Below are 16044 nucleotides of genomic sequence, written 5' to 3'. Positions count from 1 at the left end.
TAATTGTGATGATCGTGGCATACAGCTGATGAAAACCCCAAATTAACAATCTCGGAAAATTAGAATATTAAATGAAATCAGCAAAACAAGGATTGCAAATAGAGCAAGATTGGACCTCTGAGAAGTAGAAGCATATCTCGCTTTGCATGTCATGAGTCAATCTCATATATTAGTTTCACCTTTTAAGTTGAATTACTGAAATAAATGAACTTTTCCACGATATTCAAATTTTTCGAGTTTCACCTGTAAACCTCTTTTAAAGCCATTCAAGTTGGCTATCATCATGGCTTCCCATGGGAGCAAGTTCCTTGGTTAAATTACGCACTGCATAACATGCTTCCTTTTACCCACCCTGAATCTTCCAAAATGCAGAACTTCATTGGATGTCCATGAGTTCTAGTGTCATGAGAGAGGGAGAAAATCTTTCCTCTATCCACTCTCTTCATGCCACGCATAGTTTTATAAACCTCTACCGCACCACCTCTTTCTTGCCTTTTATCTAAACTAAAAAGCCCTAAATGCTGCAACCATTCATCACAGAAGAGTTTCTCCATCCCATAGATCCTTTTGGCTGCCCTTTTCAGAACTCTGCAATATCATTTTTGAGGTGAGGCAACCAGAATTGTACAAAGAACTCCAGGTTGCAGCCACACCGTAGTCTTTTCCAACCTTACCTGGCAATGCCAGGGATTGAACCCGAGGCCTTCAGCATGCAAAACATGGAGCAGAAGCCCTTCCACAAGGATGGGATAGGAAAGAGCGTAACTCAGCAATTCCAATCTTTAACACGCCTTCTTCCACGTAATAAAGGAAGCAGGGAAAGGGAGGCTGTCATTCACTGGACTAACACACAGGTACGCAGGTAGACATTGGCAAACAAGTTTAAGCATCCAAATCTCACAGATCTCTTTGTGAGGCTGTGCACCTGCTAAGCCCATCTCCCCTTTCCAAACTCACTTTGCTCTCATGAGATCCTGGTCTTTCAGAGCAGATCCCTGGAGATAGATCACCCGTTGAGACCACAGTGGGATCTGCAGGACCCGACGCACTTGAATATCCATCTCTGTTGGGCACAGGATCACCACATAGTAATCCTGAAAGAGAAGCCTAGAAATATTTAGGAGCACATTTACACAAAAACTTTGGGACTGGCTTAACTAGAAAGGCTTCTCACAGGCGCCCAAGTCTCCAAATAGTAGGTCTGCGAGGATGCTGCAATTTTAAGGAAACCCTTCAGATCTTTCCAAAGCTATTAGTTCAATGTGTAATTCCATTTAACACATTCATTCATTCATTCATTCAAAAAGAGGATCTGCAATAGTGCCCAAGCAGGATCAGGACCATGGGATTTAGTGAGGAGGGTTAACCGCTTCTCCATGCACTGTTGTTGGGGTTTTTTGGGGGGGGATCCCCTGAAATCCAGGTGGAAAAAGAGCTTGTGCACTTGGATGGGGCAGATTTTCTAAGGATCCCTACATCGGAATAAGAATGTTAACTCTCCTCTCCATTGACTTGAAACTGATTTCCCTGATTCCATGGCAGCTACCTGAAATAAGAAGGTACACATCCACCGCAATTGTTTGTATGGTTTTCTTTTTAATACTTGTTTTAAATTGTGTTGATTCTATCTGTACCTTATTTTAAAACAAACAAATAAAAACAAATACTTGACACTATTTTATGCAAACTGTACAGCAATTTGCTCACCTCTGAGACCATGTGAGGGCATTATCCTATGTCAGACTGTGAATCTCTAGGCAGACTTTTGAGCCTCGGTGTCTCTCTCTTTACAATGGGACTGGAGAGCATTTTGCATTTGAGGGCGACATACCCTAACAGCAAACCTTCAAAGGGGTCAGGTGCTAGTGGGGGGTGGGGTGGGACCAGAGGCAAAAGCAGGAGGTGAAATCTGAATACATTTCCAGCCATCCAGAAGTGGATGGTATCTACACACAAACACACCTCCCTCTATCATCCATTCCGGCAAGCAAGAGATATCATCACAGCTCAAAAGTGTTCCCGTCAAACAAAAGCACTTAAGGAAGGTGTGAAGCAGGGCTGGCACACCCACGAGGCAAGGTGAGACAACCGCCTCAGGTGGCAGGATCCACAGGAGCAGCAAATCCAGGCTCCAAGGAGTGCATCACCCACTGCGGCGGCACACTCCTTCGAAGCCAAATCTTTTATCTTCTCAGGACCCTCCCCCCCCATGCTGCCTCTACAGTGGCCTCTTGGTGAATAGGAAGCGTGGCTGGTCTCCTCCCACCCTTGCTCCCAATGTAGACCTTTATTGCCCCCTTTCTCCTGATGCAGATCTTCACTCACCCCTTCCTCCCAGGCCAGGGGGACGCCATTTTGTGGTTTGTCTCAGGGGCCAAATGTCCTGGGCCAGCCCTGGTGTGAAACAAGGTGAGGGATGTGACCTAAGGAGAGGGGGAGTGACTGGAAAGAGAGGCCTGATGGGCCACATTTGGCCTCCAGGTCTGAGGTTCCCTACCCGTGCTTTAGAAGCTGACATAAAGGTCTTCACCTGCAGACGAGGGTGAGCATAAAACTCATTGAGGAAGTCCATGAGCAGGTCAATCTTGAGGGAGCTGACACAGAGGACCACGTGCTTCTCTGTCTGGGCTCGGTGGCGACTGTAGTTCCCTCCTGACTTCTGACGCTCCATCCACAGGTACACAAGTTCCTCAAACTGCAAGAGGGTGGGAAATGAAGCAGGTCACCCAGTAGCATAGTGGGCTTCCAAAGGCTGGTCCTCCTGTGTCAACTCCGTTTCAGACAGCACCAGGCTCATTTGAGGGGCATTAATTACCGTATTTTTCGCTCTATAACACGCACCAGACCATAACACGCACATAGTTTTTAGAGGAGGAAAACAAGAAAAAAATATTCTAAACAAAATTGTGGATATATGATTTTTGTGGCTCATGCTGTGGCCACAGACATGTGATCTGACAGTGAGTTTGGAGTAGCCCAATGCAAAAATCCTGAGGATCCATGTGGATCCATGCTTTGTAACCACGGAGGAGGGAAGGAAGGGGAACCATGGATCCTCTGCTCACGACTGCAGCAGATCTCTCCCCCCCCCCCGCAGGCATTCACTCCATAACACGCACAGACATTTCCCCTTACTTTCTAGGAGGAAAAAAGTGAGTGTTATGGTGCAAAAAATACGGTAAATGGGTGGGGTGCACAATTGAGAGATAGAGCTACTAGAGCTATCAGCGAAAATGTCACTTTCCAACTGAGAACATTGTGATTTGCAATCACTAGCAGTGGGACTACTCAGCCACTCAAGGGTACGCTATATGTCAAAGCAAATATGTAACAATTACCCAACTTTTTTTAGAGAGAGAAAGTTTTAAGAGGTTGTGATTTTGATTGGAAAAGTGGTGGGAGAGTATGCTTTACCTTTTACCCTCCCTCCAGTTTTACTGCTTGAATCAGCACTGTGTGGAGGAAACCATGTGGAAAGAAAGAAAGAGAGAGAGAGAGAGAGAGAGAGAGAGAGAGAGAGAGAGAGAGAGAAAGGAAGGAAGGAAGGAAGGAAGGAAGGAAGGAAGGAAGGAAGGAAGGAAGGAAGGTAGGTGGTGGCTGGTGCCCATTAGAACTTGTAGAGGAGAAGGCAAGGAAACCAGCAACTTGTGATGCCAGAACCAATGACAGGAAGAACTACCCCGGTTGTAAGTGAAAAGGCAGGCATACAGGTGCTGGCTGAAAACTGACTGAGATTGTTGAGTCAGTGCCCCATTCACTCTAATGGATCAGCCTTCACTAGTGGTTCCAGTGTGCTTATTGGTGGGAATGAAGCAGAGTAAGCACCTCAGAAGAGCCCTGCTGGTCCCCTTCTCGATCAACCTGTTCTCACAGTGGCCAAATAGATGCTTACAGGAAGCCCACAAGCAGGCCCTGAGGGCAGGAGCAATTCTCCCCACTTGTGAATGCACAGCACTGGTATTCTGAGGCATACTGCACCTGGCAGCGGAACTAGAACATGGCCCTCATGGCTTGTAAACACTGATAGCCTTCCCCGTGAATTTACCTAGTCCTGTTTTAAAGCCATGGGAAGTTGGTGGCCATTACTACATCTTGTGGAATACCTCTGGTAGTAGATGCTGGAGGGGAGGCAGAAGCAGTAGCCCCCTCCCACACAAAGCCACCACCACCTTTCATGCTGAATTCCCTGGAAACGTGGCAACCGCCTCTTTTGCTGTTGAAATCAGTCTCCTGGGAATCGCCTGCCTAGACAGCTCAAGCTGTAAACAATAAAGGCCAGCAAGCTACTGAGGAAAGTGATGGCTTCTCTTTTTTCCTCCCTGGCTCAAGGTATCAGCTAGTCACAGCTCAACGAGTCCGTGACAGTTTCACAGCTGAGTGAAAACTCTGGAAGTCCTCCAGCACAGTGACTGCGGAGAAAGCTTGTCTGCCTCAAAAGGTCAACTTGGCAGCCAGCTGGTGGGCAGCCAAGGGCAACATCTCCTGGTGGACCCGTTAGCTCATAAGCCATAACGGGGAACTACGTCAACAGGTCCAGAGACTTGCACACTTCAAGTGGAATATGCTGTGGATAGGGATATCAAAGAATTCTGACAAAAATAGAAATGGGAGCAGAAATTGCCAATGTTCTCTTATTTGTTCCATGCCTGGAACGAAAATCAATCCACTAACCACTGTTGTTTTTGCTTTCAGTCCACAAATGATACATGACTGATTACACACACACACACACACACACAGTTTATGTTTACTTCGCATTGGAAATGGAAAATGCAATGGAAAAATTACATTGGAAAAATGTAACAACAACATAGTTTTTAACAGAAGACAAACTGCAGCAGAAAGAAACAGTGCTGCCTGCAATGAATATAGGGCAGATGGAAGCCGATGCCTTACTTCATCCCTAGCTGTGACTTCTCTCTATTGAGAGTTCCAGATAGTTGTGTCCTAGAGCTGTAAGTTCCCCAAGAAATGTTAGGGGTAATCATGGCTGTACAACAGTGGAGCTTGCTAACTTGAGACAAAACATCTTGACATATAGAACATATTGTTGTTGTTTTAAGGAGCTCAGGTTAAAAAGTAATTGCATGAGCCTTGAAAAACTCAGTGCTTATAACTTACTAGCCTCATGGAACCTGAGCTGTTGAGTAAAAGCTGGACTCCTTAACAAGCCTTTGAATTGCCCTTTGCAACTCAGCTCTGGTCCATCACAAGGTGAGCTGTGTGGTTCAGCTCCTGAACTGCTTTGATTCTGCAAGCACATCTTGCTCATGACTTATCTGATAGAACAACAGGAATCACACCTTACCTGCAATGGCAATACAACCAGGGCCACACAAATCATGATAACCACAAGCAGCTGCGAGGGCCAGATCTTGGGTGTGACATCACCATAGCCCACCGTGGAGAAGGTGACAATGCAGAAGTAAAAGGACTTGAAGAGGGAGAGGTTTTCACCGGCTCTTTCTAAGTGCTGGATGCCACAGGTTCTGGATGAAATGAAGGAAAGAACCAAAAGAACTGATTCTACACACAGGACCAGGATTTCCCCCCCAAACTGAGAATAATTTCAACCTTTTTCAATTTCAAAGGCATAATATGCATTCCATAACTGGGAACCAGTTAAGAATTCCACTTTCAGTTGTGTCATCACATCAGGCCTCAGCAGAAAGGCTCGCCATGTTTCGAAGTAAACAAGTTAATCCTAGGGCTATGTGCCAGCTCTGGCTGAATCCTGAATACCAAACTGAATCAGTCCAATTTGGATCAACCCACAATCAGGTCAGGGAGCCTCAGATCAACCTAGGTTGCATAGGAGAATTTTGAAAGCTTTCCTTGCTGGGGATTCTGTTTCACAAAGAGGCTTCTATTAGCATGATTTACACGGAAACTCCAGTTTTAAAAACAAATATTTGCCAAGTGAGATCTTATCTTACCCAGTGAAAACAAGACACAGCAGAGTGCAGATCAAAATGAGCACCTGATTGAACATAGCCGACTGGGTTCTTTGTATTGCTCTGTGTAGGTCATTCTGGGGGGAAAACACATAACCTTCATATTTACCAAAACAAGATAACAAAGCCTGCTCCAGATTATGGCAACTGGTGAACATTCCTTCATTAGATGTTTCTCAGCAGAGGCTGGATGGTGGCCTATCAGGAATCCTGCAGCAACAGAGTCTAAGCATTGTCAGTGCGTTTGGACTAGATTATGGGAAGAGCCGTAGCTCAGAGGTAGAGCATTTGCTTTGAATGCAGAAGCTCACAGGTTCAATCCCCAGTTAGGGTTGGGAGAGACCCCTGCCTGAAACTCTGGAAAACTCTCCTGGCTGCCCTCACAGAACTACAATTCTCAAGGCTCCCAGGGAGGGGTGGGAACAACTATTAAATCAGTTTAACAGTTATGTGTATAATAATAATAATAATAATAATAATAATAATAATAATAATAATAATAATATCATCTATCTCTTATTTATCTGTTTAATTGTTTTTAATGATTGTTTTTTCTATGTTTTTAGTGGTTGTTATTTTTATCTGTAAGCTGCCTTGAGTCCCATAAAGGAAAAGGTTGGGTATAAATTAATAAATAATAGTCTGACACACTACCCACTAAACTAGTCACTGGGAAAGGTGGGGCACTGAATCTCCCTTTCAACCAGAAATCTTATTCAGCAACTCCTCCTCCTTGTGGCCATCACCCAAAGAGTTTCAAATCCATCTTTGGAACTATCTTTGGAAACCTGTATTTAAAACTACACTCAAGAACACACTGTGCTACTTGCAAGGAAACAAGGCATACAGACGCAATGGCCTAGGTTTGGAAAGGGACTGTGTGGCTGCTCTGCTGTTAGGCAGGAACTACACACGGCCTTTCCCAGATCAATCGTGACAACCCAATGCACAGCCAGAAACACAGAACAGATGGAGAATGTTAAAACAATTCTATCTGTTACAAACAACAATTCCCTGGTCACTTACAATCATGTTTTCCAAGGCGTGTTTTGCCAGCCAGCAGTTCAGAAAAACCGGGATAAATAAATTCCGCAGCGGCGGCCAAAATATCTAGGCACAAACAAACAAACAAACAAAAAATTGCCATTATCTGCATGTTTGTTGAGTTGTATGTATGTATGGGTACATTTCTGTGCATAGACAGATGGATAAAGATATACTAGGGGATCTGCGCCCCTGCTTGTTAATCTCATCAACCCTGGTCAACCACCCTTCCCCACACCTGACCATCCCCTCGCTTCATCTATCCCCTCCCCTATTCCATCACAGCTTGCCCTAGGCTCTTCCACGTCCCGCAGTTCTGCCCAGAGATCAACTCTGCAAAATCAAAAGAAAGAGAGGGCAAATGTTCTCCTGAGCCAGTGCAGAATGCTTTTCCTCTTCACTGCTGGGTAGCTACCAGAAAGTTCTGACACGTTTGTAGAATCAAAGAGTTGGAAGGGGCCACAAGGATCATTCTAATCTAACCCCCAGCAATGCAGGAATCTTTTGCCCAATGTGGGACTTGAACCCACAATCTTAAGATTAGGAGTCTCATGCTCTGCTGACTGAGCTTAGATGGAGCAGCTTCCATGCAGACTTGAGTTTCACTGTCTATATTTTCTAGAAATCAAGCTATCCTTTTACCCTTAATCATGCAGACAAGTGAATGATTTTCACTGACAATGAGGATTTGATTGCAACCAACCTTGGTGACTGCAAAATACAGGCTATATAATACAGTTGAAATGGTGGCTGTATAATGATTAGGTCAAAATTAGATCCTCATTGTCAACAATAGTAATAACACATCCCCCAACAATTACAATAATAAAATATGCATGCCAACCCTCTCCTTAAATAAACTGTCAGCCACTCGGGTTGTAAACTGTACATTGGAAAAGAAAGAAATAGCTTTGAGAGGTTGTGATTTTGGAGTAGTGGGAGGGTATGCTTAATCCTTCTCCCTCCCGCTGATTTCCCCACCCACATGTATCTTTTGGGATGCAGGTGGCACTGTGGGTTAAGCCACAGAGCCTAGGACTTGCTGATCAGAAGGTCGGAGGTTTGCATCTCTGCAACAGGGTGAGTTCCCGTTGCTCGGTCCCTGCTCCTGCCCACCTAGAAGTTCGAAAGCACATCAAAGTGCAAGTAGATAAATAGGTACCGCTCCGGCGGGAAGGTAAACGGCATTTCTGTGCACTGCTCTGGTTTGCCAGAAGCGGCTTGGTCATGCTGGCCACATGACCCAGAAGCTGTATGCCGGCTCCCTCGGTCAGTAAAGCGAGATGAGCGCAGAGTCGGCCATGACTGGACCTAATGGTCAGGGGTCCCTTTACCTTTACTATGTATCTTTTAGTTCAATGTCATCCCACTAGAGAGCGTGCGCACGAAAGGAGCCCCAAGATTTTGACTGCCTAGGGGGCCTCTGTAGAGGTGTGTGTGTGTGTGAGTGAGTGAGTGTGTGTGTGTGAGAGAGAGAGAACCTATGATTGGAAGAGCTATCCTTGATTGGTCATAAGTGAGAAGGCAGGGATATGGGGGCTGACTGAGGAAAGGCTGAGGTTGGTGGAGTGCTGTTCCTTTCACCAAAATGGAAGAGCCCCCATTAGTGAAAGAGAGTGTGCATGTGGCAGTGGCTGGGGAAAGATTGAAGCAACTCCCCACCACCTGCTGTTTCTCCATTCAAATCCACAACCCCCTGAACCTGCTTTTCTCAGCAAAAGTCTCCAGTGGAGACATATTTGCATGTGGATATTCATCTTACCCTTCGAACTGGACCCTAAAAGTTAAGGTTATATTACATTGCTGTTTCATCTGAGAATTGTTTCCTCTAAGGGGTTCAGCTTGGCATATTCAACTCCTCACTGTTTTATCTCACAAGAACCCTGTGAGGTAGGCTAGGTTGGGAAATAGCCTAGTGAGCTTCATGGCTATGTGGATATTTCAACCAGGCCTCCCTGGCCCCAGTCCAGTACTCCATATAGGCTTAAGCTCTGTCTCATCAGATTTCAGTGACAAAGAATGGACCTCTTCATGTGTTATTATGGCAGCTGATTCCAAGCTTTGTCCTATAATCCTGCTGTAATCTTTGGATACCCAGCACCAAATTGCGGTAGGGTGGGCTATTCATTAGCAGCTGTGCTCTTGCAAAGCTCATGTATGTTTTGAGTGAGCTGTTGCTAATGAACCCCACCAGCAGCTGTTCCCTTGCAAAAATCCTTTTTTTTTTTAAATCTGAATGGCAGTGACAACTGTTCTTCCTCTCTCTCTTTTTGAATGAGCAGGAGAAGCTCTCAGCAACCATTTCTTTTAGCAATGTCCATCTAACACACACTTACGGTAATAATGAAGGGCACAGTGTTGATCATTTCAAGGATGAAGGTTACACGAAAGATCTGCTCACAAATGTTTCCCTAAAAAGAAAAAGAGATCCATATTTGTTAGCCCTGCATGCATGCACAACAGGTGTGCCATCTATGTTTGGCCGTGGGGGCTGAGCTCCCCCTCAGAATTTTCACTGAGGGAGGCGTGCCCCCTCAATATTCCACAGTTGTCTGGACACCCTGTCAGGCCCTCCCATGGCTGCAACTAGGCCCCACTGGGGCCATTCAAAGCAGGCCCAGTTGGTCTTCCTCCCACTGTGTGACATCACACATTACACCGTGCAATGTTGGGCGGAACTCAGTACACCTGATGCATGATCAGTTTAGCCAACCTACCTTCAATCTTACCAATCTTACCTTGTAGCTGAGATAAATCAGAAGCATCGTCTCCAGAAAGCTAATGATTGCTACGCTGACCTGGAAGTGGTGGTAAGGGGAAAGCAGAGGGATTTTTAGCGCCGCTGTCCAACATGAATGGAGAATTCTGCAATAGTCTAACCCAGGAATATCTGACTTGAAGGCGACTGGCTTCCTCCATAGGGTGCTTACAAAGATATATACAAATCACGGTCTCACTGTCAGAGGTGTTTCCCCTGGACCTTTGTAATTTCTTTTGACAGACATGTCAGCCAGCAAATTAATCACCGGTCCTGGGGACACCTGTCAGACACCTGTAACTGACAAGATATACTGAGCCATGAATCCAACTCTGATTCAGTTATCTGTCCTCTCCCTACCGCAGGTGGGTTGTAATATTTTTATTTTTTTAAGTGATGCTATTGTACATTTATTCAATTACATGGATGTGTGTATGTGTCTCTGTGTGTGTTTAAAAAAGCAGAATAAGCTTGTACTGTGTTGAAAAATTGTTCTGGAAAGGAGAAGGGGGTTAATGATAGCACTGGTCCGGGACAGTCAGTGCTGTGCATAACAAGTAGAGTGATGTAAATAAGTAGAGTAAATTTCCTTCAGTTTTATCTTGTGGAGAAGAAGATTATGTTTAAATTACCAAAACATGGGGATTGTACTCCACCTGTAAAATTATATATGTCTGGATGAAACAAATTTGGCGCCAAATGGCCCTATCCAATTTTAATCAAGAATATATAAAACTACGTTTCAGACCCTTAACCACTGCATTCATTTGTGTATTTTAACAATTTTCTTCTTCACTTACCTGTATTGCCCATAATGGCTTGTTTCGGTCCACCCATATAACTGGAGTCCTGTACAGAATATGTAATAACAAAGACAAAAAATCTTGTTGGAGGATTTGATTTGAAAGCAATGGGCTCATGTTGTTTGTAGCCAACTTGTCCTCCTACTGAGCTGTTTCAGGCTTTGAACACAAAATGTATAAATCTGGAAACAGCACTTCTGAATTTTAAATATGACATTTTATCTCAGGATTCAAGATCTGGGAGCTTTAGGCTTGCTGGCATTTCTCCTCTCTTTTGATTTTGACAGGCACAAAACGTGAACTAACAATGCAGTGTCATGGATCAAATCTCATCTAGGCTAGGAGGTAAGATAATAAATTTGCATACTGTCTATAAAATTCTACACAGTACAAAACACCACCACATATAAGCAATAAAATACTAAGGGCTGTTCCGTGTCAATAACATTGAATCAAATATTAAATCCCATTACATGTGGAATATAAAATACTTCCCAATACAAAATACTGCTGTATTATCAAATAATAAATACTGTTGTATTTACTATTTAATCTGTACAGTAAAATATGAAATTCATCTCAAGCCAACTATCACATACTGTCTAACACTATGCACCTTTGCATGTCATGTAAAAAACCCAATACAATTTCATGCTAGCTATCCAGTAAAGACAAACATAAAATGTTATTGTATATCAACGACCAAGTACATTTATACCTCGGGTTGAATGTGCTTCGGGATGAGTGAGTTCGAGTTGCGCTCCGTGGCAACTCGGAAGTAATGGAGCGCATTACTTCCAGGTTTCGCCGCTTGCGCATGTGCAGACGCTCAAAATGACGTCACGTGCATGCACAGAAGCGCCAAAACGTGACCCGCACACGTGCAGACGCGCGGACACAGGTTATGTTTGCTTCTAGATGCGAACGGATCCCGTTCGCATCTAGCGGTACCACTGTACTCTTAAATATTGAATATTGAAATAAAAGATCTTTACTGTCAAATACCAATTGACTATACCAGTTGGGAAGCTGCTTGTTTGCTCCACATTTGGACACCTCTAAAGATATTGTAACCAAACTTTTCATGGTTCCTGAGATCAAGGAGCAGGTGTTTGTCTATGTTTAGATACGACTGGGTGCCATTTTGATTCAAGATGGCAGACAGAACATTTCAAAACTGTACTACTTTAAGCACTGGCCTCTAAACCACGTGGATTTTTCAGTTTCTCAGAATTCCAAAGGACACAAAATGGAGAGCAAAGATCTTCAGTGTTAAATATCAATACCACGCACACACACACACACACACAGAGAGAGAGAGAGAGAGAGAGAGAGAGAGAGAGAGAGAGAGAGAGAGAGAGCTTATTTTGTTTCAAAAGTAGCAGTGAAAAGTTCTGGGGACAGAGGTCAAGTTAGTTCAATTCTTCCTTTTTTTAAAAAAATATTTTTTATTAACCAGCCAATCAAATCAAATTAAATCACATCACAAAAACTTCAAATTACAAAGCCGAATTTTAAATTTTGTTGGGGGGACCCATATTTCAAGATCCGAAGGGGGATTCTGATCATCTTCTTGCTACTGCATTAATGTCCAAATCAGACCAAATCAGTCCAAACAGAGTTCATAATTCTATCCAGTCTTATCTTGCTGTTTCCACATCACATCTTGTTCATATATTTTCTCTTTTTTCTTTATGATCTCTTCTTATAGTCTCCTTAAGCCGATAAACACCAATATTAATCCTGTGTGAATTTTTCCGTTCTTCCAATCCTCAAATCGAGATGGTTTCCATATATCATCGCCCTCATAGATAACACCGCTCTTTCCATCATTAATCTCGCAAAACTGTCGCTCTTAAGTCCCTCTGAGGAGTTTCACCCACAGTATAAAAGCAGCTCTATTTCTCCTCCCAGACTCAAGACCTATGACAGAACTTCCCAATATGGTGACGGCATTTTTAACTGCGTCATTCCAAAGCGCTTATACATCCCACACTCTTCTTAAAACATGCTTTGGTTCGAAAGTTTATCTCCACACAGCCTTAAATCCACAGCTTAAGTCCTTAAAACGACATTTCTGACTCGTGAGCGCAGGGGATTCTTGTTTAATCACATAAGGAAAGAAAGGAAAGTTTTTTCCCCCTCCCCCACCAGTCATTTGCCATACAGTATCTTGGCGTATCTTCTCATGATTTATTCTTGTCTTGCTTTATCAGAGATCTCTTCTGTTAGCAGTCTTTACTCCCCCTCCTTCCTTGAAATATGTGCATTCCTTCATCCAAATTGTTTCTTTTGAAGTTCTTGCAGCTAGTGGTGCGGATCAGGGACGGCATCCAGGAGTGCTGGAATCCCACCGGAGGACTTTGTGCCTAGTGCCCCCATCCCCACAAGTTCGGGGTGGTATAGGGCACAGCAGGCAAGGGCAGCCCCCCCACCATCTTGGGGGGGGGGTAGGGAGGCTAGTTACTCCCATCATAGCCTCCAAATTACCTCGTGTGGGTCGGAGAGATGTTATTGTCAGCCATCTTCCGATGCGCCCCCTAGTGGCCCGGTTCAATTCTTCCTTACACTTAGTACCACTCAGCTCTGGGAGGCGACGTTCTTCTCTTACCCGAATCATTTCTACAAATGTGCTGTCTGGTCTAGCGGTTTAGTTAAGCAGATTACTAAGTGCATTCCTCCATGTGGGATGAGCAATTTCCAACGCCCCTCTTCGCTTGCTATGCATCCTAATATCTCACTTACTGGAATTTGCATATTCTCCCTTTTAAGCTCCAACCTGGGAACACAGAGCACTTAACAGCAGCCAAAGGTACCGTATTTTTTCCTCTATAAGACTCACTTTTTCCTTCGTAAAAAGTAAGGGGAAATGTGTGTGCATCTTATGGAGTGAATGTAGGCTGTGCAGCTATCCCAGAAGCCAGAACAACAAGAGGGATTGCTGCTTTCACTGCTCAGCGATCCCTCTTGCTGTTCTGGCTTCTGAGATTCAGAATATATTTTTTCTTGTTTTCCTCCTCCAAAAACTAGGTGTGTCTTGTGGTCTGGTGTGTCTTATAGAGCGAAAAATACGGTATATCTTTCCCTGATGTTCAGGCTTTGAATAGGTTGTTGCTTAAAAGGCCCTCCCTCAGAAAATCCCCTTTCCTTGGGATCATCAAGCAGCAGATCGCGTGGAGTGAGCAATAGGGGGTGAGTCCTCCCCACACTGTGAAGTGGGATCTGAGGGCCTCCAGGCTCACCTAGGACGAGGAGCTGCACTGCACAGGTAACAAAGTCAGCCTGGCAACTGCCTGCAACAATTACCGTATTTTTCGCTCTATAACACGCAGATTTTTGCTCCTAAAAAGGAAGGGGAAATGTCTGTGCGTGTTATGGAGCGAATGTGTGCTCCCTGGAGCCGAAAAATGAGGCAAAAATCAAACCGCGCTTCAGGGAGAAGGGAGCTCCGTGAGACAGGAAGCTGCTGCTTTCCTTCATTCTGCCTCAGGGTCTTACTGCCCACCCTGCTCTGTTTCGTTACTGTGTTTGCTCAAACGGAACAAAGAGCAGGGAAAGCCCCTCCCCTCCAGGCAAGCAGAGAGGAGAGCAGAGCGTCCGAACAAAGAGCAGGGAAAGCCCCTCCCCTCCAGGCAAGTAGAGAGGAGAGCAGAGCGTCCGAACAAAGAGCAGGGAAAGCCCCTCCCCTCCAGGCAAGTAGAGAGGAGAGCAGAGCGTCCGAACAAAGAGCAGGGAAAGCCCCTCCCCTCCAGGCAAGTAGAGAGGAGAGCAGAGCGTCGCTCTATCCTGTCCCTGCTCCGGAGGGAACAATGTATGTGAAGGGAAGAGAGATTACAGGTTCGGCTTAAAATTCTGATTTGACTTCCTACTTTTTGTTTTTGGAGACACACAGCATTCAAATATGCTTTCTTCCATTTAAAAGGATGAAATCCTTAAACAGTGTTTTGCCTGTAAATTCATGCGATCTGGAAGATTACAGTGTCTGTACCTCTTAAGGGATGGCAAAGCTTAGGTTCCGCTGCTAAATAGTTCTTAATGCAGTTAAAATGCTTTCTTCTGTCATGCTGGTGGGAGGGAGAGAGAGAGAGAGAGAGCGCACGCTGGCTGGCTTGGGTGGGTGGGTGGGGGGAAACTTTTGCCTTCCTTTCCTCACGTTATAGCCCTCTCCTGCATTCTTAGCCTTCTGTGTTTTTCCTTCCCTCCCCACTTAAAATGTGGTTACAAAGCATGGATCCACATGGATCCTCAGGATCTTTGCATTGGGTCACCCCAAATTCACCATCAGAGCACACAGCATGTCCATGGCTACAGCCTGCCCCCCCCAAATCACACACCCATTGTTGCCTGGGGCTGCAATGGTGCAAAAACGTGGTTACAAAGCATGGATCCACATGGATCCTCAGGATCTTTGCATTGGGTCAGCCAAAATTCACCATCAGAGCACATAGCATGTCCATGGCTACAGCCTGTCCCCCCCCCCAAAAAAAAATCACGCACCCACTGTTGCCTGGGGCTGCAATGGTGCAAAAACGTGGTTACAAAGCATGGATCCACAGGGATTCTCAGGATTTTTGCATTGGGTCACCCCAAATTCACCATCAGATCACATGTCTGTGGCCACAGCATGAAGCACAAAAATGATACGTCCACTGTTTCATTCAGAATATTTTTTCCCTTGTTTTCCTCCTCTAAAAACGATGTGCGTGTTATGGTCAGGTGCGTGTTATAGAGCGAAAAATACGGTACTTCCAGGCTTCAGCTTTTGTCTTGGGGAAGAGATCCGCTGCCCCAAACCTGGACAGAGACTTCCAGCTGGTGTAGGCAATATTTGGTAAAAGGCAGCCTCCCATGTCCTTTCTATACAGCTGCATAGAGGCTCTGTCTCACCTAGTGAGCCACTTTTTCATGCCAGGAAGGGGTATTTAAAACATTATTATGGGGTGTAAGCAACTCCCCCACTCCCCATCAACAACATGATTTTGCAGATTATATAAACTAGCCTGTCATTTGAGCAAATCCACAAATATATAATCAGAAGGGCCACTGGCCCCCTACTTACCAGTTGATTTGTGTTGATGACTGGTTGAAAGTTGAGGAATTGTGTTTTTCGCATTCCCAGCTGAGTGAAAATAGTATAAAAACAAAATGCCTTTTAGAAACAGTACTCAGGCTACAGGAAGCTACAGCAGGGAGTTAGTATTTCAGAAGACAGCATGTTGCTTTTAATTGAAATAAACTATGTTAGGAGCCCTTTGGATTGGTGGGGGTTTTGGGGGGGGGATTGTCTTCTGCAACATGCCACTGACACAAGAACAGCTTACTAACAGTGAATGCACGCGGGGCCATCTACACATTATTATACTTGTCCTGCGATGCCCCCCCCATGTTACCACATTAACGCCATTGGGAGGGGCACTCTTGCATCACAGCATGACAAGGTAGAGACAAAACAAACAAATAAATAAGCCTGGAACATTTGCAGTAG

At 44.7% G+C, this 16044-nt stretch overlaps 1 protein-coding gene across 14 annotated transcripts in view; it reads right to left on the bottom strand.

Annotated features, from left to right (window-relative positions):
- Positions 1-16044, bottom strand: part of KCNT1 (potassium sodium-activated channel subfamily T member 1) — a 200063-nt gene that overhangs the window by 50370 nt on the left and 133649 nt on the right. For all 14 annotated transcript variants that reach the window (XM_083485752.1, XM_083485755.1, XM_083485754.1 and 11 more), the window contains 9 exons: positions 15619-15678; positions 10557-10605; positions 9737-9796; positions 9335-9409; positions 6981-7064; positions 5937-6031; positions 5309-5489; positions 2531-2695; positions 958-1094 (listed from right to left, as the gene is read on the bottom strand). In XM_083485752.1, coding sequence (XP_083341878.1) covers positions 958-1094; positions 2531-2695; positions 5309-5489; positions 5937-6031; positions 6981-7064; positions 9335-9409; positions 9737-9796; positions 10557-10605; positions 15619-15678 — 906 coding nt within the window. The remainder of the gene's footprint in view (positions 1-957; positions 1095-2530; positions 2696-5308; positions 5490-5936; positions 6032-6980; positions 7065-9334; positions 9410-9736; positions 9797-10556; positions 10606-15618; positions 15679-16044) is intronic.

This window comes from Podarcis liolepis (assembly GCF_965112155.1).
Source record: "Podarcis liolepis genome assembly, chromosome: Z".
Lineage (NCBI taxonomy): Eukaryota > Metazoa > Chordata > Lepidosauria > Squamata > Lacertidae > Podarcis > Podarcis liolepis.
The sequence above is the reverse complement of the archived record's forward strand: the minus strand, read 5'-3'. Positions and strand labels throughout refer to the sequence as shown.